At 46.4% G+C, this 27,183-nt stretch overlaps 1 protein-coding gene across 7 annotated transcripts in view; it reads right to left on the bottom strand.

The window, feature by feature from the left end:
* ZNF462 (zinc finger protein 462) overlaps positions 1–27,183 on the bottom strand; it is a 144,048-nt gene that overhangs the window by 75,677 nt on the left and 41,188 nt on the right. For 4 of the 7 annotated variants that reach the window (XM_081238264.1, XM_081238262.1, XM_081238267.1 and 1 more), the window contains 4 exons: positions 12,174–12,423; positions 5,398–10,979; positions 4,427–4,591; positions 2,548–2,834 (listed from right to left, as the gene is read on the bottom strand). In XM_081238264.1, coding sequence (XP_081094390.1) covers positions 2,548–2,834; positions 4,427–4,591; positions 5,398–10,979; positions 12,174–12,396 — 6,257 coding nt within the window. In that variant the 5' untranslated portion in view covers positions 12,397–12,423. Of the gene's footprint in view, positions 1–2,547; positions 2,835–4,426; positions 4,592–5,397; positions 10,980–12,173; positions 12,424–14,440; positions 14,493–27,183 lie in introns of those variants that run through there. The other 3 variants (XM_081238265.1, XM_081238266.1, XM_081238268.1) reach the window with 3 other exon arrangements.

Raw genomic sequence — 27,183 nt, 5'->3', positions numbered from 1 at the left:
ACTCGTTTCAGAGTCTTCCTTTTACCAGGAATGTATATTACAAAGCACTAATTCTGCATTCAAAGACCCCCAAATGCAGTCGCTACTCAGGTATTCAGACTTTACCTTCTACTATTCCTTTACATATCACTTAAAAATTAGTCCAACTAGACCACCAGCTGGTCCCCCCTAAGCATCGATCTCTTCCTCAGGGCCCTACTCTCTCATCGTTTCCTCCACATTGCATCTTCTTTCCAAACTTGGCAAGTCCTATCTTCCCACTTTAAGACTTGACTCAAATGCTCCCTGTTCCATAAAACCTTCCCGATTCTTCCAAAGTAGGTGTACCATCTCCCTTCTCTGAAACTTCATTGCATTTTATTGATACATTTTTTTAAAGACATGTGCCTTATTTTGCCAAGTCATTTGTGTGTTTGCTTTACTTATAACCTGACTAGACCCTAAGTTCCCTGAGATCACCGACCATGTCCTATTCATCTTTATATTCCCCCAAAGCCTCAACAACAGGGCATATTCATTTATTCACAATGATTTATTGAGGTTCTGTGTGTCAGAAAACGTTGAGAGTTTCTGTCCAACAAATACTCATTGAACTGATGAGAACTACACAAGTTTGAGGCCAGGGCATGAATCTGATGACAAAGATTGGATACTAGGCTCTGTATAATCATAAAAGAGTTTGCAACCCATCCTAACTTCTGTGGAAGCATCACCTCTTCCTGCCTTTCAACAGCCACTAACTAGCACTTTATCTTTTTTAAGAAGCAAACAGCCCATCACTTATTTTCAATTATGATGAAAATAAACAGCATGTCAGTCTCACAATCAGTCACCTTCATCCAAGACAGTAGAACACGTTATTGAAAATTCCTCTCTCATACAGTTGTGAGAGAAAGGCAACAAAAGGTTGTTTCTTCTCAGAACCATCCCTCTTCCTATCACCTCAAAAAGCCTCACACAAAAACCCAAATTTTCCATTTCAAAGCTGTGCCAGGTAGCAGGAAGCTCCGTCTCCTCAACCCACCCTGTACTTCAAGCATCTCTCTGGCATCGATAAACCTCTTTACCATTCCAGGTCTTTTTAAAAATGCCATGCAGGGCTTCCCTGGTGGCACAGTGGTTGAGAGTCCGCCTGCCGGTGCAGGGGACACGGGTCGTGCCCCCGTCCGGGAGGATCCCACATGCCGCAGAGCGGCTGGGCCCGTGAGCCATGGCCACTGAGCCTGCGCGTCCGGAGCCTGTGTGGTCCGCAACGGGAGAGGCCACAACAGTGAGAGGCCTGCATACCGCAGGAAAAAAAAAAAAAAAAAAGCCATGCAATGACCCTTTGGTCATATGGGTTAAAAAGTCCTAATTTTACCTCCTTAGCCGCTTAAAATCTCCCAAATGGAACTTTACTTCCTCAAATGTTGATTAGGTTCTGGATGAATCTTTGACAGATGCACCAGTAAATTCATCGACTCTCTGGTCTTTCCTTGTGTAAGTCACAGCAATGCCTCCAAAATTATCATTTAAGAAAATGCCCAATTTAGAAAACTCTAAATCAAAAAGATACATGCATCCCAATGTTCACAGCAGCACTATTTACAATAGCCAAGACATGGAAGCAACCTAAATGTGCAACAACAGATGAACGGATAAAGAAGATGGGGCACATATATACAATGGAATATTACTCGGTCATAAAAAAGAATGAAATAATGTCATTTGCAGCAACAGGGACGCAACTAGAGATTATCATATTTAGTGAAGTAAGTCAGACACAGAAAGACAAACACCATATGATATCACTTTATGTGGAATCTAAAAAAATATGATACAGATGCACTCATTTACAAAACAGAAATAGACTCACAGACATAGAAAACAAACTTATGGTTGCCAAAGGGGATAGCGGGGGCTAGGGAGACCAAATTAGGAGTTTGAGATGAACAGATACACACTACTTCAGGGGTCCCCCAAGCAGGCCGCACAGCAGAAAGTGAGCGCGGCAAGCGAGCAAGTGAAGCAAGCTTCACCCGCCGCTCCCCATCGCTCACATTACCGTCTGAACCAACCCCCCGCCCCGTGGAAACAACTGTCTTCCAAGAAACTGGTCCCTGGTGCCAAAAAGGTTGGGGACCGCTGCACGACTTTATATAAAATAGGTAAACAACAAGGACCTACTGTATAGCACAGGGAACTATACTCGATATTTTGTAATAACCTGTAATGAAAAAGAGTCTGAAAGAGAATGTGCATATATAGTGTTTGTGTGTGTGTGTGTGTATAACTGAATCACTCTGCTGTACGCTTAAAATTAACACAACCTTGTACATTAACTCTACTTCCATTTTTTTTCTAAATGCCCGATTTTGCCAAATCTGATGTCAGGCAAACAATCTCCTGTTCTCAGCCCCATTCGACAGGTGAGGTGACGGAGGCTCAAGGTAACACAGCCAACTGAACAGCAGGCCTGAACCATGAGCGGGGCCTTCAGACGCCTCCAAGCTCTCCTGCCTTCCACCTCCTCCAGTTACCACTTGCACCCACTCGGTGAGCACTTACTTGTGCCTGAAAGCAGAAACAAAGGAGCAATACTGGCAGCTGTACTTGTCCTCGCGGGTAAACATGGCCAGGGCCAGATGGCTCCTCTCATGAGAACGCAGCCCCTGCATGGACATCAGGACTCTGTCACATTGACTACAATGGTATCCCCCCGGCCGGGTTTCATCCTCCAACATTCCATCAAGCAAGCAGTGTTCACCATCCACCCGGTCCACCAGGGCGCCACTGGCATCTTTGGCTGCTTCCAGTCCATCCAGGAACAAGTGGGAAGGGTCTTCAGCCTCCTGCTAAGAGAACCACACACACACACATGCCCCACCAACAAAATAAATATCCATCATCATCGCTCCCAGCTCTCCTCCTCTCCCTTCATTCTCCCAAACTCCTGTTACGCATGTCCTGTTAAGGCTTCCTCCCCTGCCTCGCCAGCTCCCCCTAGAGGGAGGGCAAACCCAACTGGCATCCTTCATGCAGTGGTGGTGATGTGAGGGCAACATATCCGGACACAGGTTGCTACTGTCTGGGAAAGGTGAGGGAGCGGCTCTCCCACTTTGAAGACAATTCACTCACTTACCTTCTATCTTAAAGAGAAAATTCAAATTGGGATCCTACCAAAACTGATATAAAGCAAGTTAGGGTTATGGCTCAGAGAAAGGAAGAGAGGAAGGGAGGGGAAAAAGGAGAATGGGGTGGGCCCTTGGGAGCCTTGGAACACCCTCGGGAAATGAAGGAAACTGGAAGATCCAGCTCTCTGCCACCATGCTCATCCCCATCTCACAGATGGTGACATCACCCCTTGACCGAAGGTTGCTGTATAATCAATTCAAAAACTTAAGAAGCAGCCTAGCCAGGTTTGGGGTGGCTCCTCTGGATTACTGATTACACAGGAAGAGCCGCTGTCTCCCTCGAGCAATTATGGGACGCGAGGCTGAGACACACCCTGGTGGCAGGCAAGAAGCTGACTGATGCTGTCCCGGTGCCACTCACTGCTGTGCCGCCAGCCGGAAGGCTTCAGTCTTCAATGGGAAGAGCGGAAGCTTCGCCTCCATGCCACATTGGCAAAACAGGACTCAAGATCAAGAAGGGCCGATGACAGAAATGCATTCACGTATCCAGAGACAGAGCAGAGCCCTGAACTGACTTCTCTGCTCAACACTAAGTGGTCAGCAATATCCTGGAAGGCAGGGATGGCGGCTTGCTCACTGATACAGTGGCTCATTTTAGGATTACGATCTTCAAACCAGGTGGCCTAATACTGGTTGGGGGCAGAGAGAAGGTGCTCGTCAGTGACACAGAGGGAGAGGGGATGGAGGAGACAAATCAGGTCAAAGGGCTCACAGGGCCGACTGTGACCTGAAGGCTTTCAGGTTTAGATTTAACGTTTCTTAACGCTCCTCTGGGGACCCAGGATAAGAAGTAAAAGACAGATTCTCCCGGGCTCTCTGCACCGTGGCCAGATGAGAACAGCAAGAAGTCAGGCGGGGGGGGGGGGGGGGCACGCAGAAGAGGATGGGAACAGAACCCACTGGACTCCTCTCAAGAGCCCAGGCCGCTTGGAAAAGCAAACACCTAATGGCACTTAAATGCAGCACAGAAGGGAGACCCAAAGCCTCCTGTACCGAGAGGCCCGGATCTTCTGTTTCCACCAGACTATCCGCGTGGAAGGGAACCAGATCGAAACGCAACCGGGTCGAAACACGGAAGATGAGGAGGATCCAACCTGTAAAGAAATCAAAACAAGCCAGACCGATCCCAGCATAACTCAGGAACGCCCACATCTGGGGTCGCCCTTTCCTGAGTGGCTCTGAGCAACGGTGTGAATTAGGAACTCGAAGGGCTCACACACAAGACTCCTCATCCAGACCTTCCCAGTGCTCACCTTCACGGCGGCTGACACGGCCGGGACACTGCCGTACTGGACGTGCTTGCGCAGGTGGTTGCAGATGGCCCGGAGCGTCGGATGCACTTCCACACAGAATTTACATTTGTAGCCCACCACTTTCCTCTCCTTGATCTTTGGCACCTCTTCTAAGTGACCAAAAGGCTGGTAAAATACAGTGGTAGCCATCAGTACTCCGAGCCCTCCCTCAATGGCCGGCATTTATTCTTGCAGCTTACTAGCAGATTTTACGTTAAAGCAGATTAGCAGGTTAAAAACCAAGGGAGATAACACGCGAGCATTTTTACATAACAAATTCGTCAGGGGCGAGGCGCGCTGCCCACTGTGCACGCTGCTCGAGAAGTCTCCAGAACCCAAACAGGTTACAACTTGTGAGGAGAGAAGATCTCGGTGCAGAAGCCTCATTGTCACTGCCACCAAGTGATCTGGTTTTCAAACCAATTTTTCAACTACACAGGTGAAACGTCGCATAGCTACGCCATTAGCAGACTTCTTGACCAAAAAAGAAAAAAAAGAAAAGAAAAGAAAAAAAACTCTACTCCTGGAGACGTTAGGTTCCTGTAGCCGACACTGCAAACCAAGACATGGCTGAGAAGCGCTAACGATACCAAGACACGGCCCGCAACTGCCTTGGGAAAGAGAGCGAGCGTTGTCCTGTAACTAGGCCTCGGAGAAGGCTACTTGGCAGAGAGAAATACAGAAAAGCCACCCGACCCTCCCCTGGGGAACCTTGGGAGGAGCGAGAGGGAGGGGGACGGGGCCGTGGAGAAGGGTGAGCGTAGAACGCGGGGGGGATAATCAAGCTCGAAATGTTTAATTGACTTATTGAGCTCTCTGGCAGGCTAAGTCACTAGGAAGCCCGTAGCGGTTTGGCTGGCAGCGAAGACGTGCATGTGGGCACCAGTGATGAGAGGCCTCCTGGGGGAAGGGAAAGCAAAACATATCCTTACCCTCTCTTGTTTGAAATCTGCAAAAGCACCATCTGCATATTTCTGCTTGCTCAAAAGCTGTTTCCGCCTCTCCTGACGTTTGGCACGCTTCTGGAATTCCTCATTGTGAATGTTCAAGTGTGAGGTCAGCTCCGCCGTGCTTTGCAGTTTGCTATCGCAGTGCTTGCACTGGTAGGCGGAGCTCTGCGGGCGGGGGCCGCCGCCCAGGATGACGAAGTCCCTCTTGAGGTCCCGGCTGTGGTGGTCCGTGTAATGCATGCAGAGCAGCTCCGCCGTGCTGAAGGACAGCTTGAAGCACTTGATGCAGCGGAAAGGGAGCCACTCGATCTCCTGCCCGTCGCTGCCCTCCACCTCGGTTTTCTCGAAGCCGCCTCGCTCGTCCTCTTCCATCAGCACCGGCTTCTCGTGCTCGTCGGCGTAGACGGCGGTGAAGTAGCCCCCCAGCTTGCTGGCGTGCTGCTTCTTGGGGAACACCCCCGGGTGGCGCTTCATGTAGTGGGACACGATGCCCTTCTTGCTGAAGGACTGGAAGGGGCACAGGGAGCACTTCTTCTTCTCCACGGCGCGCCGGAGCTCCTCGCTGAGCTGCGGGGAGTCGTCCTTGGGCGGCGACGGGATGATCACCTTGTTGGGCTTGTCGCTGATGGTCCTGGAGGCCGCCAGGCAGTGCGTGTAGTAGGCGTCGATGTCGTGGCGCTTCTGGTAGTGGGCGGCCAGCCCCTTGCGGATGGGGTTGGTGTAGGCACACAGGGCGCACTTGAAGAGGTTGTTTTTGCCCTCGGGCTGGGCGCGCACATTGTTGTGCTTGATGCGGTAGTGCCGGGCTATGCCCTTCCGCGTGGAGCAGAAGTACTTGCAGAGCTGGCAGCGGAACACAGTGTGGGACACCAGATGCGAGGTAGCGAAGTGAGACGTGGACACGGGCTCCTCTCCCACCTCGTCCTCGGTCACGGAGACTTGGGAGGGGCTCACTTCAGTGGTTATCTCGGGCTCGAGGGTCATGGGCAGCTTCGGGGGACACTGGGAAAAGACATCGAATTCGGGCTGGTTGTGGTACTTCTCATAGTGGATCTTGAGCTTCTCCAGAGTGCCGTGCGTGTAGGGACACAGTTTGCAGCGGTAGGCGCCGTACCCTTGCTTGAAGATCCTGCTCGTCTCCTCCACGTCGTTCTGGGCTATGTCGGCGGACTGCTCCACGTCGTGCACGAAGTCCTCGGCAGTCACCTTGATGGACGGGTGTCGCTTCTGGTAGTGGGTCAGGACACCATGGATGCGGGTGTTGATGTAGGGGCAATGCCTGCATTTGTAGACGGCGCCCGGGTTGATGTCGATATCCTGGGCAAAGTCAGCAGCCTTCACTTTCATGCCTGGGTGCTTCTTCCCATAATGGGTCAGAAGGCCGTGCAGGTTGTTATACTCAGACTGGCACACAGTGCACTGGTACGGGGTAGAGGAGATGGCGGGGTTGGCTGATGCTAGCTGGAGGCTCTTCTCCGGGGAAAGCCTGGCATCCTCGGGGCATTCAGCTTCCTGCTCGGGGAGCGGGGCAGGCATACTGTTTTCACAATTCACAGGGCCCACGAGCTCTTCAGGCGGAGGGATGGGATTCTCGACAGCATCTTTCTCCTTAATGATATCCAGCAGCACGGACTCGTCCCCGTTCATGGCCCACGGGTGGAACGCTTGGTAGTGATTGGTGATGTCCCAGATGGAGACAGCCTCAAAAACACAGTCTCGGCATCTGTACGTTTTGGCTTCAGCTGGCATCGTGAGAGAGGGAGGGGATGGGTCTGGCCCAGCCCAGAGCTTGGTGGCCATGTACGTATAATCAACGTAATGCTCGGGATGCCTCCTCTGATAATGGAGGAGCAAACCGTTGGGATCTGTGTGGGAATAGATGCACCACTCGCAGTGGTAGCCAGCTTCTATCAAGCCATCTAGAAATGCCCACCGCATGATGGACGTGACTGTGGCCTTCAGGGCAGGGTGGTCTTTCTTGATATGCTTCCTCAGTGCATAAAAGTAGGGGGAGGTGTACGAGCACTGCCGACACTTGAGCGCCCGGAGTTTCGTTCTGTCCCGCTCCACGTTCGAGGGGGGGACCAGCACGCAGCCGGCAGGCTGCTTCTGGTTACGGTCGCAGAGGCTTCGGATGGTGGCCGTGTGCTGCCGGATCACGTCCGCGTTGGCCTTGAAGTCTCGGTGCTTCTTCTGATAATGGATGAGGACACCTTTGACCGTGCGGTTCCCGTAATCACAGTGCTGGCAGAAGAACATCTCGCTCTCTGCGGGAGGGCCGTCTCTCTCGGAGCCGCTCCGGCCAAGCTGCTGCCTGGGGGCCGGTGCCCGGGGGGAGCCTTGGGGCCCATCGGCCCCTCGCGTCATTGCGGCTGTGGGAGGAGCCTGTCTGATATATTTGGCGGTAACCTTTATCTCTGGGTGTCTTTTCTGGTAGTGGACAAGGACTCCCACAACTGACCGATTGCTGTAGGAGCAGTGTTTGCAGTAGTAAAGCTCGGTACCGAGGTCTGGTGGCGGGGGCGGTGGGGGGGGTGGGGAACCCATGGCGGATATTTTGGGAGACACTGGAGCACCCACCTCAAATGACAACCGAGAAAGGGCAGAGCCCCTGTCCACAGACACCATTCGCATGGTTTTCTGGATCCTAAAGTAGGAGGCCTTTTCTTCCGGGTGTTTCTTCTGATAATGAACCAACACAGAGTGCATGTTGGGGCTCGCGAAGGAGCAAACGTCACAATCGTACACGACAACGGTGCTGACCGAGGGGTCCTTCTGATTTTCACATTCTGGAGGAAAGGTCTTGGAAGGGGTGTTCTTAGGGAACGGATTTGGCACCCCGCCGCCACGGGCCACGGCAGCGGACGCGGCCATGTTCTTGGGAGCCGAGTTCAGGATCTCCCTCAGCGTCTGGGACTCCGTGTTTGGCCCCTCCTGCTGCTCCACCACGTAGCTCGAAAATATCATCGCATTGTTAATCTTGACGGTGGGATGCATTCTCTGGTAATGTGGCATCAGGCTTCGGACGTTGGGGCTCGTGTAGGAACAAAACCGACACCGGTAGATCAGGTCCGAGTGGTCGAAGTTGAGGACGTTCATGGCTTCTGGGTGGTGTTCGCCGTAATGCTGCTGCAGGTCTTCGAAGTTGGTATAATCGATGTAGCATTCCAGGCACCTGTACACTGCGCTGTGATCGTTGGGGTCCAAGATGTACCTGAAGCTGAATTTAATGTACGGGTGCATGCGCTGGTAGTGGGTGCTGACGCTCCGGGCAGATTTGTTGTTGAAGTCACAGTGTTTGCAATAATAAAGCCTTCCTGAGTCACTAAAGTCCGCGTTTTCATTACCGTGCTCAGTTCCGTAGATAGGAGTCTGGGTGTTGAGCAGAGTAGCGCTGGAAACCTGGTGATCTTTCATGTTCGCGGAGGAGCCGTAATAATCCTCTTCATCTTCAGAAAGGGTGAGCTCTATCTCAGCCCCGTTGGTGGCATTGTAATCGTGGGTGACAGTTCTGAAGTTGGGCTCCTTCTGGGGCTCAGGGGCATCTCTCGACCAGATCTGCTGCGCTGAGAAGGACGTGGGCACCTCCAGGACGGGCTCTGGCGGCTCTTCTTCCCGGTCCAGCTCCACCTCAATCTCCACTTCGTTGTCTTCCTCTTCCTCCTCGTCATCCTCCACGTTGATCACCGCATCTTCCTGCTGTTTGGTTTGGTTAATTCTGCTCTGCAGGTTGCTTGCTATCTCGTCAATCCGGGTCCTCTTCTTCACGGGCGATAAGTCGAGAGGAAAGTCATTAGCGAGTTTCCTAGAAGCCTTAGCTACAAAATTGTTCTTGGAGGACAGCCCAAGAATTGAGGTCTGACTTTTCTTCACAGTGTTGCTGGAAGAGGGGTGGCTGTCTGTCTCGCCGTCCGCTGGCAGGCTGGAGGGCTGCCCCTCGAATTTTGGCAAGTTGTCGCAGAAGGAGTGCTTGTGCTGCTGATGAACCCTCAGCCCTTTCAGAGTCGTGGTGGAGTAATTACACATGGTGCACTTGTAGGGGTGCAGGGGCGGGGCCTGCGCGGGCGGCGGGGGCGGGGGCGGCACCTGATGGGGCGGCTGTAGCTGCGGCGGCTGAGGCTGTGACGGAGGCGGGGGTGGTGGCGGCGGCGGGGGCGGCTGTTGCTGCTGCAGGGGCTCCAGCACGACCCCCGACTTTCTCCCATTGATGCTCGAGCTCTCGTACGACACGACACCTTCGTGCAGCGGGGAAGCAATGCTTTCGCTCTGGGAATTCACAGCATCCCAGTCTGACGTTGTACCCGTGTGACACTGTTTGTGAGCCCCAAGTTTTAATGAGCTCTTGCAAGTAAATGGACATTCATCACATTTGTAGACGGCTGTCTTTCCGGATAAGTGGATGTTTTCTATGTGACGGGAGATGCTACGTCGATGCATGGTGAGGAACGGACAAAAGGGGCACTGGAACCTGTTCATGAATCTTCTAAATGGGATCCCCTTGGTCTCCAATAATTTGTTGCCCTCTGAGCCCATCAGCTGCTCCGTGGACATGCCTGCTGTCTGATGATCCAGAGCAGTTAAGCCATTCTCACTGTCTATTTCATTTAACTCTTCATCGGAACTAGAGTCATTCAGCATGCTGTTAGTTTCCAGGTCGGCAGAAGAATTGGTCATGTCAGTCATTCCGTAACGGGATCTCTCTGCCAAGTTGACGAGGCCAGAATTGTGAGGTGACTTCGGCTTCATCTGAGGGTAAGACATGGGCGAAAACTTGGAAGCGGAAGAAGAATTGGGTCTCATGATGGAGTTGCCGATGGAGCCCCTGAAGGTGGAGACGTTAGTGTTGGGTAGCTCCCGGCTGGCAGCATTCATAGACAGATAGGTGGAGTTAGAAGTGGGGCTGGGGGCGTTCTTGTTCTGCACATCAGGCAGATTAGTCCCTTCTTGCTGCTGCCTGAGACTGGACAGGATCTTGACCATGCTGCGGTGTTTCTTCATCATGTGGTCACACCAGCGTTCCCGGCGGGGGGTCTGATAGCTGCACCACTCACAGCAAAAGTTGCCTCGAGACTTGGTCAGAGGCTTGACCATAGATTCTAGGATGCTGCGCTCCACGACCTCCGCCGGCAGTTCCTTGCAGGGGTCCTGCAGGGACATGGGTGGGACCACTGGGTCTGGCATCGGAGCAGGGGCAGGGGGAGGAGCAGTGGTCTCCTTCAAATTGTTTTTGTGATACATCTTCTGATGCTTAATTATTCTTGCCCTCCTTGGTGACTTGTATGTGCAAAACTGGCAAGAGAAGACCTTTCCGAATCCCTCGTGCATCATGATATTATAATTTAAGGATCCTGGAACAGGGGGTCCTGCCGAACTCCCTTCAGCTTGAGCTCCGTGGACCTTCCTAGTGTGCTCAATGAGGAGGTTTTTTGACCTGAAGTAGCGTACGCAGAACTTGCATTGAAAAAACTTGTTTGTTGGTTTGGGATTAGAGGCAATATGCTGACCGTAATATCCTGGACTATGGCCATAGTAACTTCCGGTCCCCAATGCAGTTGCATTTTGACCTAAAGAGAAGGCATAAGGTAAGTGGGAAGAGAAAAGCAAAGCAAAAGCGAGTCACAAAATTCAATCATGCAAATCCATATTCTTTTCAATTATCCTTCATTAATAAACATCACATTCAAAAAGCCTAACATCTCAAGATGAGGCCCTGAAGAGTATTAACGAAGTGTTAACGAACATAAACACGTTGCATCTCACGGACGGAAGGCAGCACTCGGCTTCAGGTGCAAGAGTCTCCACATCTCGATTCATGTGCCACAGAGCTATGAAAATGCAAGTTTCACACATTGTAATATTCATTCTGGAACTTTCCAAGATACTACCCTGTGCTCCAAATTGAAAGGAAACTGAGAAACAGAGGAAGCTGAAAGAACAATAACCTGGGCTACTCAAGAAGAGAAACGTGATGCCCAAACCACAAAAATGGCTCACAAATGAGAATTCCCTGGTGGTCCAGTGGTTAGGACTCGGCGTTTTTCCACTGCCGTGGTCCAGGTTCAATCCCTGGTCGGGGAACCTTTAAAGATCCCACAAGCCTTGCAGCGTGGCCAAAAAAAATGGCTCGCAAACAGCAAGAAACTCTGTAGGAACCGTGCATGTCAAGAACCACGGCTACAGACTCCTCGGTAGTGTATGCAGCCTGTTGCCTGTACTGGTTGCCCTAAGGGACCTTGGAGACAGCCCTTTCCAGTGGACATTCATGACTTGTGCCCAATCTAGGCTCCAGACAGGTATGTGCGGTGCCTTTGAAAAGCCCCAGGGCACAGTGGCCAGGGTCCACGCTGGCGAAGTCATAAGGTCCATCCGCACCAGGCTGCAGAACAAGGAGCACGTGATTAAGGCCCTCCACAGGGCCAAGTTCAAGTTCCCTGGCTACCAGAAGAGCCACATCTCCAAGAAGTGGGCGTTTACTAAGTTTAATGCGGATGACTTTGAAAACAAGGTGGCAGAAAAGCAGCTCATCCTGGATGGCTGTGAGGTCAGATGCATCCCTAATCCTGGCCCTCTGGACAAATGGCGGACCCTGCACTCATGAGAGCCTTGGCACTGTCGTCCCCTCCTTACTCACGCCCACCAGTAAGTCCTACTCTCCTGTCCAAAAAAAAAAAAAAAAAAAGAACCACGGCTACAGGCAGGCTCAAAATAGATGAGGGCAGTGAAATACATCAGATATGCCGAGCCTAGGACAGATTTACCTGATAAGTCCTCTGCAATCACAAATTCATCCTTTATAGACGAAAACTCCACCTCTGTCTGGTTACTGGCATTCATGGACCCAGATCGCGGCTCATTCGCATTGTCTTCGGCAACGTCCGTCGGCTGCAGAAATGCCGTGTGGACATCCTGGATATGCGCCTTGAGATCTTCATAAGACGGGGCTCTGAAGTCACAGCCATCGCACTGAAGCACCTCCATCATCTGGGTCTACTCTCTCACATTAGGAACCTGTGGTGGCAGAAGGCAGACGAAACACCTTAAGGCTTGCGCTCATTGCGTACCCCAAGCTGATGGGGCTACAAGTCCATTAATGGAAGAAATTCCAATATCGGCCATTTTCTCTCACTGGACTTTGCCAGATGGAACACTGGCCAAAGAAAGGAAATCAGACATAATAGGGATGGTGTCCTTGGCTTCGTAACTTCAAAGACGGGGGAAAAAACCAGGTAAACTTTTTCTAGCTTGATGTATCTGCAAGTGCCATGTGTCAAAGAAACCCTTAATACTTCAAAAGTTGTAGCAGTTTCTGAATTTCTTGACTGGATTCAAATTTCTTGGTAGGTTAATACTGACTTGGATTCTGGCTGGGGCCAGTTTTATTTTTGAACCAGAATCTTCTCAGAAGTAAAGAGGTTGCCCATACAGAAGAAAGGACAAACTTCACTCTTCATTAGCTGTTTTAATACTATAAAACATTGATGTTTTATCACCAAATGGTGAAACAGTCCTGAATCTCTGAGTGGCAGTAGGAAAAGCTCTTATTGTACCTTTTTATTCTTCTATTGTCTTAACTGATACCGCGGTACACCTCCTTCTTCCCTTCCTTAAACAGTTTATTTTTTTTTTCATGAGCTAAATGGTTATTTGCTTTTTACTACCTGCCAATTATAACCTAACAGCTTCTCCAATCTAATTAGGTCATAAAATATTTCTCAAGAGATTCTTAAACAACCAACTTTAGATGACAATCCAGTTTCTAGTTTCAGGTTGCACCCTGGTACCTCGATTTACTCTAAGGCAACAGAAACGCACGTGGTTTGGAAGAAGGGCTTCTAAGGCAGGACTTTCTCTTTTTCTACTTCTCCCCTTTACAAATGTGGAGTGCATACTTGGCCATAACAAGCAGCGAACCTGATTCAGAATAAAGTAAAACTTGCCCGGCTGCCTCTGTCCTGCTATTTACTGTGTGATTGAAAGATACAGATAGCTTCACACGAACTCAATGGAGAGGCCCACCATTAAGAAGTTAAAAATGCATTAGAAGGCATAGACCTTCCTATTTAAGTTGAGATACCCAGTTATTATCTTAATGACTGAGTTACTTCACTGAGCTCATAGCAAACTCTACTGAGTCACTGTAATCTAGAACCAGATGTCCAAGGAACAAAAGCCACAAGCCAGATCTTTCGATACTCTGATCGTACGGCAACTTGCTATACTTTTATTGTCAAAGATCAATTATTTCTGCAGGAAGAATAAAGTGGAGAAATCTGTCAATGCCGTGAAAGGAGCTATGGCAGGAGGATTTTCTCTGAAAGAATGCTCCTGTGAAAATAACTCCTGGCAAGTCCAGCTCTGGACAGCCCGAGCTTGCAGAGTGAGACACACAGATATTTACCTTCTCCCCTTTCACCCAGCAATTTCTCCTTTCCAATAAACCCTGAACTGTGCACCAGAGGTCCTGTCAGCTTAACTCAGCCTCCATATTCCCAGCCACACCAGCTCTTCTGTCTCAGCACCAACCCAAATTGTGTGGAAGAGGTTGCTATCAGCTCTGGATCAAATTACAGCCGTCACCGAGGCCCCACCCCACTTCTCCTTTTCGCACAGCCCATTAGACCTGAACACACATTTTTCCATAGTGCAGACGACTCCTGCATTTAGAACACTTCACGGCAAAAAGGCAGATCATCCAGTGTGCGCTCCCCATCCCCCCAGCTTAGTCCTTTCATCTCAGCCAAACAAGCCACAGCTCTGCTGAATGTGTTTATCACACTTTCAGGAGATAGGAGCTCCTGCGTCACTGGAGCTCTAAGTCTCACTAAGCTGCCCTAGTCCTCTGAGCTTTAGGAGCGGCCATTTTAGCTCAGAGCCTCCCTTCTGAGCACAACATGGCTTCTCTGGGATGGATGCTGCCAGGCTGCCAGGCAGAGGGAACAGGAGAGGAGCAGCCTGGGCCCCTCCTCTGCCCTCCTCCTCCCAACAAAGGAGGAACTGTTTTCACTCCTTCCCGAAAAAGCAGCACCTCTCTCCTCCTCAAATGTCATTCACCAGGATCTCCGAAGGTTCTTTTATCCCATGCCTCATGGGCTAGTTCGTTCATCCCAGCACAGCCCTGGTTACCGCAGGACGTTCCTGGACCAGACCCTGTTCTCCAGCTGCCTTTGGGGGGTGGGCTGGAGGGGGGGAACCTCCAGAATGCCTTGGCTTCTTGGGAGTCGTCCTTCCACACACAGAAGACATACCATCCGACTCTGCTTGCCAGATTCCAAAGTCTAATGACCTTTGTTAATCACCAGCCAGTCTGTCTGCATCAGCAGACCCTGCCAACAGGCACACCCTTCAACACAAAGGCTGTAGCTATTCCTTTTAAAAGAGGTTCTCTGAAAGCTCCATTGTGTAGCCGAGAGGAAAACAAAATCTCTTCCCTTCAAAACTTCAAGCCTTTAGAAATAATGCAACAAAAGGCTTTCTGCTGTGTGTCTTTTGGAAAGTTTGAGCCTTGTTCGCACAACATCCACCAAAAAAATGACAGTTCTGCCCAAGGAAAGCAGGGCACCTTTGGCATTAAGTCATCCACCCCGAGATGAAATTCATCTCTCTGCACAGTTCTCTAATATCTTGGTGTCTTCCGAAGCTCTTAGCAAGGATTCAAACTTCGCTGGATGCAAACAAACCAACGGTCTCCTTGTTCTGCTACAAAGGAGATTAAAGGGTTAGGAGATCAGGAAAAAAAAAAAAAAAGCCACTGATTTAGAAAAAGAAGAGATGATGAAATTGATTTCCTAATAGGTTCTAGCTTTAATGTTGTTGCAGACTCTACCTCAAAAATAGCACAGAGCCTTAGAAGAGGTTAATCTCCAGGCTGCTGAGAGAACCAGCGTCTGGTTACCACTGAATGGCCTTCAATTGGATGTCTGCACCGAGTCCTCATAGGAGGATGTAGCCTCCTCTGAAAGCCATTTTGTCTTTGTGCACACATTGCTCCTGGAGACGCTGACAGAAGAAAACAGAAATTGCCAGCATGGCCTAAACAATCAAAGACACAGAAACTTGATGTGTTTATGAGAATGAGGACGTACACATGGGCAAAAAGTGAGAGGAGGAGGCGGAGACGGAACAGGGGAGGAGAGAGACAAAGAAAGCTGGACCTGAGGATGACCCATCCATCAACTCGAGGATGTTTTTGCAGCAGATGGTAATCCTCTGAGAAACCAACAACAAAGATGGGAACAAAGATGAGAAATACACTCTTGCATATTTGACTGTTTCATCAACCGAGAAAGAACAGCAACCCTAAAAGGCTAAACCAGACACTGAGCTGCTACCAAATGATGATTTAAAGTTAAAAGCCTTGATCTCCTATCTATTTACTTTATTTAAAAATTCTACTGCAATTATGAGATTAGCAGTATTTTTTTTCCCACTGACCAAATCAGCAAAATCAAAAGCAGAAGAGGAAGCTTCTGAACTAACTGAAAGAAATGCTATTTCAAAAGGTCATGAGATGAATCTACAAATCAAACAAGCGTGTCCCCCCCCCGCCCCCCAGCCCCATCTCCTACTCCCAATGCAATATCTCCAGGCCCCTCAAGGTCAAACAGGCATCTGACAACTAGACTCGCACCACCACCCATGATGATGCCTTGGCAGGCAGATGAAAATGGATTCGTTCCCAAATAAGCTAGCACCTAATGTGATTAGTCCTCCTAATGTGAAACCTCTAGACCATACTAATTATCCACGACTCTGCACTACTGATTGCCACGTGTTGGTTTGTGCAATTTACATTGATAAGTCTAGAGTTTTCAAGAGGTGGGGTTTTGATGGGAAACCCAAAACCCAACTTTCCATATTGGACAAACCCTTGAAGACATATTTAAAGAAAATCCAGAGATCTTGTTAAGGATTGGGAATATACAGCTGAGAACGGGGATAGGGAAAGGATGGCCACCAGCTGAGCTGCTCTTTCTCAGTCTTAAAAACACCAATTTTGAACTTATTTTCAAAACAGAAACAGACTCCCAGACATAGGAAACAAATTTATGGTTACCAAAGAGGGAAGGGGGAGACAGGGATAAATTAGGAGTTTGGGATTAACAGATACAAACTACTATATATAAAAAAAAGATGACAAGGTCCTACTGTATAGCACAGGGAACTATGTTCACTATCTTGTAATAAACTATGACGGAAAAGAATCTGAAAAAAGAAGATAGATAGATAAGTAGATCTATATATATAATTGAATCACTTTGCTATACTTCAGAAAGTAACACACAGAATTCCCTGGAGGTCCAGTGGTTAGGACTCTGCACTTCCACTGCAGGGGGCGCAGGTTCAACCCCCTGGTCTGGGAACTAAGATCCCCCATGCCATGCGGTGTGGCCAAAAAATAAAAAAATTTAAAAATAAATTTTAAAAAAGAGAAAGTAACACAGCACTGTAAATCAACTACACTTCAATTTTAAAAAACCCACCAATTTTAACTTCTACCGTCTGCCCACCCACTATCTGTGTTCACAATGTCAGAGACCCATCATGCCTCCATTTTCCTCCTGTGACGGTGAAAGGGGACAATCCACAGGTTCATCATGTGCCCTCCCCACTCTCTGCCCAGACAGGAGGGGAGAAGGGAGGCGCCCTGGGTGTTTGAGGGCACGCCTACAATCCTGCCACCACAACCCTCACCTGGGTCACCTCGGCGAGCACCGTTCTCCAGGATTGCACGGAGCACGAACACGGTCTTCAAGTCAGAATCCCAACTGTCTCCGGGAAGCGTCCAAATGGAAAGGTGGAGGCCTTGCCTGGACCTACCCTGTTCTCTGACTGAAGGACTGCAGACCAGAAATAAAGCTGTGAAGCACCACAGCCACAGGGATTCAAGAGCAACTAATTATATAAGCTTCAAAGCCTTTGAGAAATAGAACCAGAAACACCGTAAGATGCTTTACCTATGTCCACTCCAGAAACCTAGTTTCATTTGTAAGACACTGAACTCCTTGGTTCTCCTGAATCACAATTCTAAGAAAAGGCTTTAGTGAGCACCTATTGTCTGTGCTTTTCTCACTTTCCTTTCCCATGATTGGAAAAACCAATTACCAGTTAGTGGAATGCATAAACGTCGGCACCGTTCAGCTAGAAAGACAGAAAAATCAGGAACTTAAAGATCATTCTACAAATGTATTTGAGATCGGAAACTGTTGCTATGATGAGGTCAAAGAGCTGTGGGGTGTGTTGGGAAATTAACATCCCTTATTTCAAGCCCCAGGAACGTGGTTTGGGAGGAAAGAAGACTTTTTTCATGCTTAGGATGAAAAATGAGGGGAAAAAAATCACTGACTAATCCACTTGTGAGTGTGGGTCGCTACTCTCAGCAACAAGACGTGTTGTACATCACTGCTTATCATTTACTCTTGTCATGGTTGAAGTGGGAGGTCTAATAACTTAAAAATCATTTAAAGCATCTTTCCAAACAGGACTGGATCAAGAAATGGAGGTAAAAATCTCCTTTCAGGAAAAGGAACAGTAGTTACGAAATCACACTTACAAATGCAAATAGAGACTATAGATACACACACACAGGCATGCATATATATGCAAACACATGTATCATAGGGTGCCTGTCCTCTGCACATACATATATACATACATACATGTACGTAAATATGAAATAATTAATTTTCTTGATTTAATTTGAACTCAGATATGGGCATGTGCCCTCCAAGTTTAACACTTCTGTTAGAACACTTTTGAATAAGTACAAATGACATACACACTCTTCCCATGTTATAGTGATTAAAAAAAAATAAGCCAACAAAATAAACCAACAAAGAACTTCCAACAACAAGATACCTACATTGATCGCACAACATTTGGTACAACTATAGATCCTGGCTCACCATGTGGTGTCTTCAAATGTCCTATCCAATGTTTATGCTGTTTGCTACATGATCTAAGCAGTTCTGTGTACTCTTGGCAATTCACCACACTAATGAAAGGTTTAACATATCAGGGAGGATAAATAATTAAGGAATTCAGAAGGGAGACACAGCTGTTCTTCAAAACCAAATTTTCAGAAGAGAAAGGATTAATTTGCAATCACATATGTAACCCCCAAGATGAAACTGAATTTAAATAGTAGCAGAGAAATACCACACGAGCCTGAATCCGGCCAATGCCCATGTGTGGCCTCTAGTTCCATCTCTGGGACAGAGTCTGAAGCAGGCAATCTGCAGATTAATAACCCCAGTCACCTTCCGGCCAAGGATGCTGGTCTTCAGGTTCTCTTATTTTAGCTTTGTTTTCCTGAATCAAGTTTTCAAGTTTTACAGAGCACAGTGGAGTAATATTTCATAACAGATAACCTCGGGGATCATTATTAAAATGAGATGATCTAATCCAAATGACCCAAAAAATATCAGATATGTAAACAAGAAGCCACTCTGGCTGAGTGACCTGTTATGAAAGCAGGTAGTGAGTGTCTAATACAGAAAGAGATAGTACATACCTTCTGGAGAATTCATGCATTCCTTTGCAATGATATAAGGCTAATTGAGGCCAACAGGCCAATAGGCAGCCTGCCAGCTCTCCTGTCCTTAGAAAAGGAAGCGTGTGATTTGAGTAAGGAGATAAAAGAGGAGAGAAGGGACTAGAAAAGAAAGGGAGGAAGCAGGGTGGTATCTCAGGAGCTTTAGACTTCATTGTCTGTGAAGGGGAACCTGCAGTTCACCAGATAACTCCAATTCTGAGAAGCGTCCTGACAATATTCTCCTTGAGAAGCAAAACAAAATGAAGACACCTCCACATGCTAAAATTCTCAAAAGGCAACCATGACAAATGAGATCGCAGCTCATTTTGTTCTTCCAAATGACCGAAAACCACTCTTAGGGTTGAATGAATTCTCTGAAATGTCATGGGTCCATCAGGAAATTCCTTGGAAACTTTGAAGCCATTCTTGCCCGAGCCTGGAGATCAAGAGAGACCTGATTTCTCTCCTCTAGAGCCAAACCTCACCCAAACGGCAGAGACAGAAAATCGCTGTATTCCTTTGTAGACTCTTCAGCATGCTGGCTGGGTTTCCACAGACACTTTTCACACTACAAGAACTCTCATTATAAAAATTGTAAAATTAAAGGGAAGTTGCAGATATGCTGCTGGGTCTTCATTACAGAACTGATTAAGACGCAGAGTAAGCAGAAGCTGCAGTCAAAGGCATCTTCCATATCGTGAAAGACCAAGCCACACATTGAGTAGCTCCTCTGTGGGTTTGAAGGCTTCACTGACCACAGGCCTTGGGCATGTCTTCACAGCCAGATCTGTGCCTGGTACAGAAGGTCTGGCCAACCCCACCAAGTCTAAATTCTACAGTTTCAGTGAATGAATCCAGAAACCATTTGAACAACTTACCTTGCTCTCTATTACCTTCTGAGAGGAAAAAAAACACAAAAAACAAAACGAAAGGATCCAGGGCTGTTGAAAGTATAAGAAAGTTTTGCCAGAAGAATCTCTTTTATTTGAGGAAAAGCCCACAAAAGTCCCAATCTAATCCCTCTGAGACTTGTTCTTTGCCTTGTGCTCATGGTTTGCTCAGAAAATTCAGACAAGTCACTTCCTTTAAATGAGAATTGTCGCGAGTCTGCCTATATCTGTGGCACACAAGGCCCTGATGCAATAACCTTTCCAGTCCAATTTCTTGTATTTGACAAAATATAACCACTCATGGTTCCTGATCTAACTACCCCCTCAGGATGAAAGCCCTAAGCAGACTGCTTTCTGGAAAGGTAAACAATGGCTGGGCTTGTGTGAATCAGGAATCGTGACCATTTTGAAGTCCTCCTATTCCAGAAGATTGTGATTTTTTTTTCTCCTCTTGGCCTCCACCTATAGCAGAAGGCACTGCCCACTGAGATCCATTGGTTCTCCTACCCCATTCCAAGAAAATAGGAAGAACACCCTATGTTTTTATGTATGGAACTGGCAGATACCCAAGAATTAGGAATATTTTAATTTAAATGATAGCTAAAGAATTTCTTTTCTCTTGCAATCTCCAATCTACTCTCAGCAAGTAAGTTTACTCCTAAAAATCACTGCACCTCAAGAACTTCTTAGCAGAAAGTTAAGACATTTGTCTGCCAACACAACAGTAGAATTTATCACCATGTGAAAACACTACAGTGGCTCAGGTACTTGGCCAAGCCCCACGTTCCATAAATCCTTAATGAAAATCTCACTTTGCCCAACAAACTTAGGTCTTTCAGCTTAAAAAGGACAAGGATATAGAAATGCCTCTCCAGCAAGTAAAATAATTTATTCCCAGCAGGTGTGATGGCTCCACCTGCCACCTTCACCTTGAACAAGTCTTTCGAAGCCTTTACTTGGATCATTTCACTAAATGAAGAGATTTGATTATGCCAGTCAACCTTTTCGTACAAAGGAGTGTTTTACAAAATTTTCGTATATTTTGAAAGATTTTTTTCTGACTTAATTCATCTCTCACTTTTTATTATTATTCAGAGACAAATAAATGCCTAGTTTCGTCATGGCTGACCCCTCCTCATGCAATTCTGGGCTCAAAGGTTCTATCCTCCAAGGGGCTTTTTCACAACTCCATCTAGTATTAGCCCACTCTCCCCACCCCCATGAAATCGAGCCCCTATCCACAACTCTGACCATGCTGACTTTCTCTACCACATGACGCTGCCTTATAAGTTCCTTCATTGTTGCTATGATACCTGTTTGTTTGTGCTCTATCTCCCTCTGCTAGAACGTAGGCACGCTGATAGCAAGCCCACACCTGTCTATTTATACTGGTATCTTCAGCACTGGGGACAGTTCACACAATGGGTACTCAGCACATGTGCTGAATGAATGAACAAATGAATGAATGAAGCAGAGCTTGTGAGAGATAAGATTCCAATCAAACATAAAAAGATTGGTTATGAGAGTTAGATTCTTCTACTAACCTTATGTTGTCACAGAGCAGTGGTCCCAACCAGGGGCAATCTTACCCCCACAGACCCCAGCCCAGGGATATTTGGAGACACTTCTGGTTCTCACAACTGGGCGGCGGGGAGGGGGGTGGAGTGGTGCCACTGGTATCTAATGCGTAGAGGCCAGGGATGCTGCTAAACATCCTACAACGCACAGGAAAACCCCCATAAGAAAGAATGATCTGGTCCAAAATGACAACAGTGTGGAGGATGGAAACCCTGTCACAAGTGGTCTTTAGGTATTTTCAGTCTCTGCATATAAGCCACCTGCCTTTATAAGCCTTTCATGTGGTCCTTGCTGGGGACTCTCAGGACTAGATGATCAGCAAGTTCTCTTCCAGCTCAAAGATTCTATGATTCCATGGTTCAAAATGATCTTAGTAGCCTTCCTGTCCTATGACATCACGAGTTTTTTAGTTTTATTTTTCTGATTTGGGTATTTTACGATAAGCTTTTCAAGAAAAATCCAAGATTAAGGAATATAACTGGTCCATCTCTCCTTAGTGATAAGCCCCTTGCACTGATGATGACCCTGTGGGCTTTGTGGGTAAGGGATCAACATCATTAAAAATGGTCAAGTCCAGGGCTTCCCTGGTGGCGCAGTGGTTGAGAGTCCGCCTGCCGATGCAGGGGACACAGGTTGGTGTCCCAGTCCGGGAAGATCCCACATGCTGCAGAGCAGCTGGGCCCGTGAGCCATGGCCGCTGAGCCTGCGCGTCCGGAGCCTGTGCTCCGCAACGGGAGAGGCCACAACAGTGAGAGGCCCATGTACCGCAAAATAAAAAAAATAATAATAAAAAAAAAGGTCAAGTCCTACAGTTAGCATGTGGCCTCCAACTAAAATTTCTATGAAAAACATCATGCACATTTTCTCCTCTCCAACATACAAAATTATCTTCGCTCAAAGTGACGGGGCCCCAGGCTACTCAAAATCACTCTTCAAAGGATGAGTACCGTGTTCCTTTTGGTTCTTATATCCCCAGGGCCCAGCACAGGTCTGGCCCTGACAAGATCTGTGGGATGAATGAGTGTGTGCATGCCTGCTTTCCAGGAAAGAAAATTAACCAGTGGTACCAACCCAAACTAAACATATAGGAACCTAAGCAATTCCAGAGAGGCTCCATGACCAGAAAAACAAAACAAAACTTAGCACTATATGCCACTGCTCCCACTCAACTCGTAATGTTCATGAAGCCACATCACAGTGCTTGGCTGACTACTGGGATATTAGGAATTCCATGTCCCCACCTGTCCTTGATATGTGAGGAAGTGGCCACCTTGCTCTTCCTCACCATCCAAGCGGAAGGTACTCTGGCAGCATCATTCTACCCACATATTTATAACACTGCTAAGCTCCCCTAAACTGATGTGACACTTGGAATCATCACCTGGGGCTACACTTGAGACTATCTGGTTGCCTTCCCTCCACAAAAAAATCTTTCAATTCTTGTTTGCAAAGATTCTGGAAAGCCTGAGGAACCATTCTCCCCTATAGCTCAAAACTGTATAAACCTGTTCAGTAGAGGAAAGTATACAGAAATTAGGTAGGAACAGAGTTCTCTCTCCTTGACTTCCCTAAAAAATATTGAAACAATAAATTACCTGTGCCTTCTTTAACTCAAACAGAAGAATTCACTCCTAAAAGTTAACCATCTGTAAGCTCATTAGTGTCCACTAGAATGGAGATCTCAAAAGACCATGTCGTCCAATGTGGCCCAATATCTTCATTTTTCAGATAGTGAAACTGAAGGTCTCAGGAAAAATAACCTGCCCAAGGCTTCTGGAACATACTCTCTGAAGCAGGAAAAAAAATCTGTTGAATTCCATAATTAGAGAAAGGAAATCAGCAGTAAAAACACTCTATAAATGTTATTCAGTTCATTAATAGTTATTCACACTTGAAGTCCACGCCCCATATATTCTCACAAACAAGAATCTTTCTTCACTGAGGAGGCAGATTCCAGAATAACCCCCCATGTCTCCTCCTCTGCTCAGAATTCTATACTCAGGAGATTAACTGAAAAGGTGCAAAATCCATCATCTGCAGTTTGACTGCTCAAAGATCTTCTTAGGCATGCAGGCAGTGTGCTCCTGCTTTGGAAGCACGTGTGGAAGACTGAAAGTTGCTGACAAAGGTATACACAGAAGAACGAGATCCATAACACTGAATTGTCTTTCCTCAGAATCCAACCTCATGGAATCAGAACAAGGTTATGTAGTAGCTTTATGCCCACCAAATCTACCCCATGAGAAACATAGACTTGTTTCTTATGGAACATGTGCTCTGCCAACAAAGTTGCTGAAGAGGCTGGCTGAATGAGCCTTAGGGGTGTCTGGAAATATCAGGGTCAGTTCATTTAAAATGAACCTGTCTCCTTGTGGCACAGCTAGTCAGTGGCTCAGACCAATAATTTCAGAATACTGTTGACACCAGATTCCATTTCAAATTACACGTCATATCCTGAAACCAACCACAACTTAGAATATTTCACATTTACTAATACATTTATATTCTATATTATACTATATTATATTATATATTTATCCCTTATTTATCTATACTCTTAGTAGATATCTATATCCATTTGTTGGATATGAAAAACTAAATGCATCCAAAAGGCCAGTAATCATCTTTAACTTTTTAAATATTCCCCCCATATGGGTCTCTTAGGAAAGAGTCCCTTACCATAATGAAAAGAATGACTCAGAGGGCTTCCCTGGTGGCGCAGCGCTTAAGAATCCACCTGCCAATGCGGGGACACGGGTTCGAGCCCTGGTCCAGGAAGATCCCACATGCCGTGGAGCAACTAAGCCCACACGCCACAACTACTGAGGCTGCGCTCTAGAGCCCGCAAGCCACAACTACTCAGCCCGCATGCCGCAACTACTGAAGCCTGCAAGCCTAGAGCCCGTGCTCCGCAACAAGAGAAGCCACCGCAATGAGAAGCCCGTGCACCGCAACTAGAGAAAGCCCGCGTGCAGCAACAAAGACCCAACGGAGCCAAAAATAAATTAAATAAATAAATTTTTTTAAAAAAAGAATGACTTAGAAATCAGGAGGATGCTGAGATCTCCATGTTTGTCCATGTTTTCCTCCCTGTAGAATACTTTTACCTACATTTTGAAGACCCACATAATTCCCATCCTTTAAGAAAAAGATTCTCAAAGAGAGGTCCCTAGACCAGCAGCATCAGCATCGGCCAAGAATTCGTTAGGAAAGCAATTTCTCAGGTTCCACTCCAGACTCCGTGAATCAGAAACCCTGGGGGTAGGGCCCTGCACGCAATCTGTATTTTAACAAGCCCTCAAGGGGATCCTCATGCTCACTCCAGTTTTAAGATCAAGCTCAAATCTTCCCTCTAGTCCCTGAGACCAGCAGCTAGAATGCTGAGTTCCCTTCTCCATTGCACTGGGAGCCCTACTTATAAGCCCTGTTGATTGAATGAATACGATAATAGCTATGCAGTCTTTAAAGAGTCTAGGAGAAGACTAATGTTTGCAAATATTTCATTTCTCATTTAACAATTAATGGGAAAATACTAAGTTGCAGAACCCAGCATCAGAAGCTAATAAGAGCACACCCATAAAAGACAGAGTTAATATCTATGAAAGAATGAATACTGTGGCCAAGACAATGCTGATACTGATATTCATCTCCCTTAATAATTTAAGAACGGTTCATGACATGGTGTCCTTGATATTTCTAAAGTGGGATGTGGCAATCCACAAAGGAAAGAATTGGAGTATTTTATACAGAAAATACTAAGAGTTGGGTAAATCCTCAGGACCCAAGACTCTTGTATGACAGAAGGCTTTCATAATAGACAAAATCTTATTAGAAAACATTCAAACTTGGAGTGGTTATTTGATTACCACACTAAAGCTGCAGTGCTGAGTTAAATCCACTGTAAGGATCAACATCTGAAAACACAGAAGTGTTTGGAAATCCCTCAGAACAAGGATATGTGCTTTAAGCTAACCAAGGGACTTCCAGAAAAAATGGTGACTAATTGTCTCAAACTGCAAACAAAGTCTTGGATGAAGGAAAAGAAAGAGGAAAATATAAATAAAGAAAAAAAAAAACTGGCCACACCAAACCGGTAGATCTATGGGACCCTCAAATCTAAAGCAGGACTTAAAACTTAGAATCACAGAGTTCAAAGATAAGATTCATCAACTGTGTCCTACCTAGGCGTCTAACCAGGACCCTTGTAGATTGCTGAAGGCTACAGAAGAAAGGCAGTCCATCCAGACCCAAACTCAGGTTCTGAGAGCAGAATTAAGCAGGATTTAAGGAGGAGATTTAGAGAGATATTATCCTCACTACCTGGGGGCCAAGAGAAAGTTCTGAGAGTCACGTCCTAACTGAAGATGAGTAAGTTAGAAAAAGTGAACTGAGGCCAAAAAAAGTGACAGAAAGAAACAGGCATGGAAAAGACCAATGAACAATATATTTTGAAAGAACAGGGCACAGAAGAATATTATATACAACAATTAACAGAGATACTATAAAGGAAGAGATCAAAGATAAGATGATAAGACATCAGCATGAGATAAAAGAGAAGCTGGCAGTTGAAGAAAGAAGCTGACAACAAAAATAATTATCACTGCAGAACCAATAAATATATTAAAGTAATAAGAGGTAAAATCCACAAACCAGAACCAAAGTTGATGATGTGGAAAACAGTCTTCAAAAAAACTGCACAAAATGCAGAGGAAAAGGACAAGTAGATGAAAGCAAGTAGAGAACATGACAGGTAAGAGAGTTTGAAAACAGAGATCCAACATACAGATAAAAAGGTATTCCCGAGTAGAAAGTAAAACAAAACAGGGCAAAACAAAATATGCTCAAATCTGTGATGGAAAATAACTTCCCCGAAATAAAGGAATATCTGATGTTTCAGGGAAAAGTAACAGAGAATCATCAAAATTGATACATCTTGGTAAAGATACAGTTTTCTAGGATAAACACTGAATTCTACAAAATCAAGATATTTAAAAGTTAGTCAACTGCAGGGGGAAAAGTCAGACAGCCACAAGCTTCTTCCCAGTAACATTCAATGATAAAGAGCAGTGGATGGATTTCTACAGAGGCTTGAGAAAGAGAGAGCAAGATTGGAGTATTCATTTCCCAACTGAATTCGCAACCATGTATAAAAATAATAACACATTTTCCAATCAGCACAGTCAGGGAATGCTGCACTTACTGACTCTTCTTCAAAATCTATTCAGTGATGTAATATATCCAACCAAGAGAAAGTTCAAAATCGAGATCTCAAGAATGGGGAATTTAGAGGTAAAGAGAGGATGTGAACACAGAATCCACTTACATTTAGAACAGATTGATCAATTTATAATAGTTACAAAACAAAATTACAATCCCTTAAAGGGAACAATTATAATAACAATAGATTATTCCATATAATAACAATAGAATTATATAGAATTGGGAAAAATCCTCAAGCATAACAACAAAAATAAAGAGGTGGGAGGGATAGATTGGAAGTTGGGATTAGCAGATGTAAACCATTATATATAGAATGCATAAATAACAAGGTCCTACTGTATAGCACAGGGAACGATATTCAATACCTTGCAATAAGCCATAATGGAAAAGAATATCAAAAAGACTGCATATATATGTATAACGGAATCACTATGCTGTACAGCAGAAATTAACTCCACATTGTCAATCAACTATACTTCAATAAAATAAATTTTATAAAATGAACAAGTTAAAAAGAAACTTTTTAACTTTTTGGGGGTGGTTGGCCTT

This window comes from Mesoplodon bidens (assembly GCF_964165515.1).
Source record: "Mesoplodon bidens genome assembly, chromosome: 6".
Classification (NCBI taxonomy): domain Eukaryota; kingdom Metazoa; phylum Chordata; class Mammalia; order Artiodactyla; family Ziphiidae; genus Mesoplodon; species Mesoplodon bidens.
The sequence above is the reverse complement of the archived record's forward strand: the minus strand, read 5'-3'. Positions and strand labels throughout refer to the sequence as shown.